This window comes from Aegilops tauschii, chromosome 3, assembly GCF_002575655.3.
Source record: "Aegilops tauschii subsp. strangulata cultivar AL8/78 chromosome 3, Aet v6.0, whole genome shotgun sequence".
Lineage (NCBI taxonomy): Eukaryota > Viridiplantae > Streptophyta > Magnoliopsida > Poales > Poaceae > Aegilops > Aegilops tauschii.
In genome coordinates, this window is record NC_053037.3 from 591,220,292 (window position 1) to 591,222,993 (window position 2,702).

The window sequence follows — 2,702 nt, forward strand, 5'->3', positions numbered from 1 at the left end:
AACGGGCGGCTCGTGTGGCGGGTGATCCCAGGCGGCGACAAAGGGCGGGTTCGACGGTGGTAGATACCCGGCGGCGACAGCGACGAGGGGCGGATCTTCTCGCCGGATTGGGCTGGGGGGTGCAGCGTATCGGTGCTGGAGGGTGGGGAACGGCCCCGCGGCGCGATTCCGCCCGCAGATTTGGCCGGAATCGCCGGCTGCGGACGGGCGGAACCAAAGGCGGGCAGCGGCGGAAGGGGATGTGGAAAGGCGCGCGGGCTGAAATGTCCCTCCCGCCAACCGCTTCACTTGGTTACGGGGCACCGCAGGGGCGAGGGGGAAACCCGCGTATTCGCGGGTTGGGGCCGAGATTTTACCGCGCCCCTCAAATTTTTTTTGCAGGCCAGCCGCGTTTGCGGAATCTGCTCGGGCGGGATTTTCCGCGCCGACCCACATTTTGACGGCTATTTTGCGGGTCGGGGCTTTTTGCGGGATCTGCTAGAGTTGCTCTTAGATTTGTACACATATGGTTTCTAAGTAAACACTTCTCATCACATATACACATGTTTGATTAACCAAAGTGTGGACGTAGTAATAGACGCGAGTTTATGCACCCGACCGGAGTCAGTCTTATAAGTTACTCCCTCCGTCCGGAAATACTTGTCGGAGGAATGAATGTATCTATACACATTTTAATTCTAGATACCTCCATTTTTATGCATTTCTCCGACAAGTATTTCCGGACGGAGGGAGTACCATTTAAATATATCAACCTAGCCCACATCTATATTGGCAAAACACTCATATTTGTACATGTTACAACATTTGGTTTTAATTTTTCCTTCGAAAACTCGAACAATATCTTATCATTTGGGGGTGGGGGGGTGGGGGGGGGGGGGGGTAAAACAATATCTTTTTATGGTGACAAAAGGTTAAGATGGTACAACATGTCATCGTAATTTTAAAACTGGACCGGACCAACATGTAAAAGGGTATGGAAAATCTATCCTCAAAAATAGAAAAATGGTATGCAAAATCTGGACGGTAAAAGGGTATGCATCGTAACCGACATGTACGTAACAGAGAGGCGCAGAAATCTGGACGGAGAGATTCGGCTGAATCGAATCAAAGCAATCGTTAAACAGATAATACAACTATATATGGCGACCCGATCCGATCCGACAATGTCGGCCGTGGTGGTTGAGATCGCATGCCCATGGAGGCCTTGGCGGAGGAGATCCTGCGCGAGATCCTGCTGAGGCTGCCGACGAGGGACGTCGGCCGCGGCCGCTGCGTGTCACAGCAATGGCGCAGTCTCCTCACCGACCCGTACTTCATCGGCGTCCACGCCCACTCCAGCCACGTCGTCTCAGGCGCCGCGGCGGAGGCCCTCCTCGTGTCCAAGACCCAGATGCAGGGGTGTAGCCCCGAGCTGACAGTGTTCAACGTGTCCACGGCGGCGACCATGTGCGTTGTGGCCGGCCACCCGGACGAGTACGGCCCCACAAACGCCTGCAACGGCTTCCTCCTCCTCGCCGCGAACACCGTCCCCTGGATGCCAGTCTTCGTGTGCAACCCCGTCACCGGCGACAAGCTGCGGGTCCTGCCGCCGCTCAGGAGCGGGATCGACTCGGGCGCCCACTGTCACCTGCACGCCATGGGGTACAGCCCGTCGACGCGGCACTACAAGCTCTTCCGCCTCTCCCTCACGGCCCACGACGGCCTGCACGAGAATTACGTCCACGTGCTCACCCTGGGCGGCACCGATGGCGGCGTGTGGCGCCGGCACCGGGGGCTCTACCGGTGCCACGGGATGGACTCAATGCCGGCGCTAATCGATCACAGATTGCACGTGTTGTGTATGAAGCGGGAGCATGACACGAAGCCCAACAGGCTGCTGGTGGTCGACGTTGCCAGCGAGAGGCACCGCATGTACTGCCTCCCGGGGTACAACGCCGAGGAGGCGGTGGCCACCGCCTTCGACCTGCATGGCCGGGTGTGTGTAGCCGTGCACGAGCTCGGTCCGCGCCGCGGCAAGCTCTATTTCTGGGTCGTCCGGCCGCAGGGGGGCCATGGTTGCTTGTACCTTTCACCGCTCACCTGGGAAATGCGCTACAGCTTCGACATGGGCACCACCAGCGGCAGTCTCATCAGCTTGCATGCCCTGACCCCATCATGTGCCTGGCTAGACGTTGACGACGGTATGCTCTACTACCTATATGGCAACCGTGTGTACAAGCACGATACCATGAAGGGAAGCCGGCGACAGGGCTGCATGAAGGTGTAGGACCACCAGCTCCAGCCGTTGTTGCCGAACGACCGCTGGTGGAACGTCTTCTGTGGCTACCGCCCCAACCTACTCTCGCCACACGATCTTGCCATTGCTCGAGAGAAAGATGAAGAACGGTTTGAGCACCGAGTGCTACATGCTCTCCGATGCCATAAGTCGTCAAACAATTGTGGCGACTCGCCACAGATTGACGACGGCCAACTAGCTGCTAAGTTGCAATCAGAGTCGTCGATGTTATCGATCAAGTAAAAATAGTTGGTACGCTAGGTCATTTGTTTAGCCAATTGCAAGTTTTCAATAAAAGTTAGCAACATTCATACAACATATGTACACCATTACCATGACAGATTTTGGATTCAAACTCGACACATCAGACACGACGCAGAAATTATCACGAACCGTCTCTATATTTGTCTATCTTTCTTTATGAAGT

The 2,702-nt window shown here is 55.8% G+C and overlaps 1 protein-coding gene across 1 annotated transcript; it reads left to right on the forward strand.

The window, feature by feature from the left end:
* The first annotated feature begins 1,195 nt into the window (after positions 1 to 1,195).
* LOC109786769 (putative F-box protein At3g10240) lies at positions 1,196 to 2,266 on the forward strand. Its single transcript, XM_020345329.1, has one exon. It carries the CDS (start codon positions 1,196 to 1,198, stop codon positions 2,264 to 2,266), a length of 1,071 nt encoding a protein of 356 aa, XP_020200918.1.
* Positions 2,267 to 2,702: the final 436 nt, after the last annotated feature.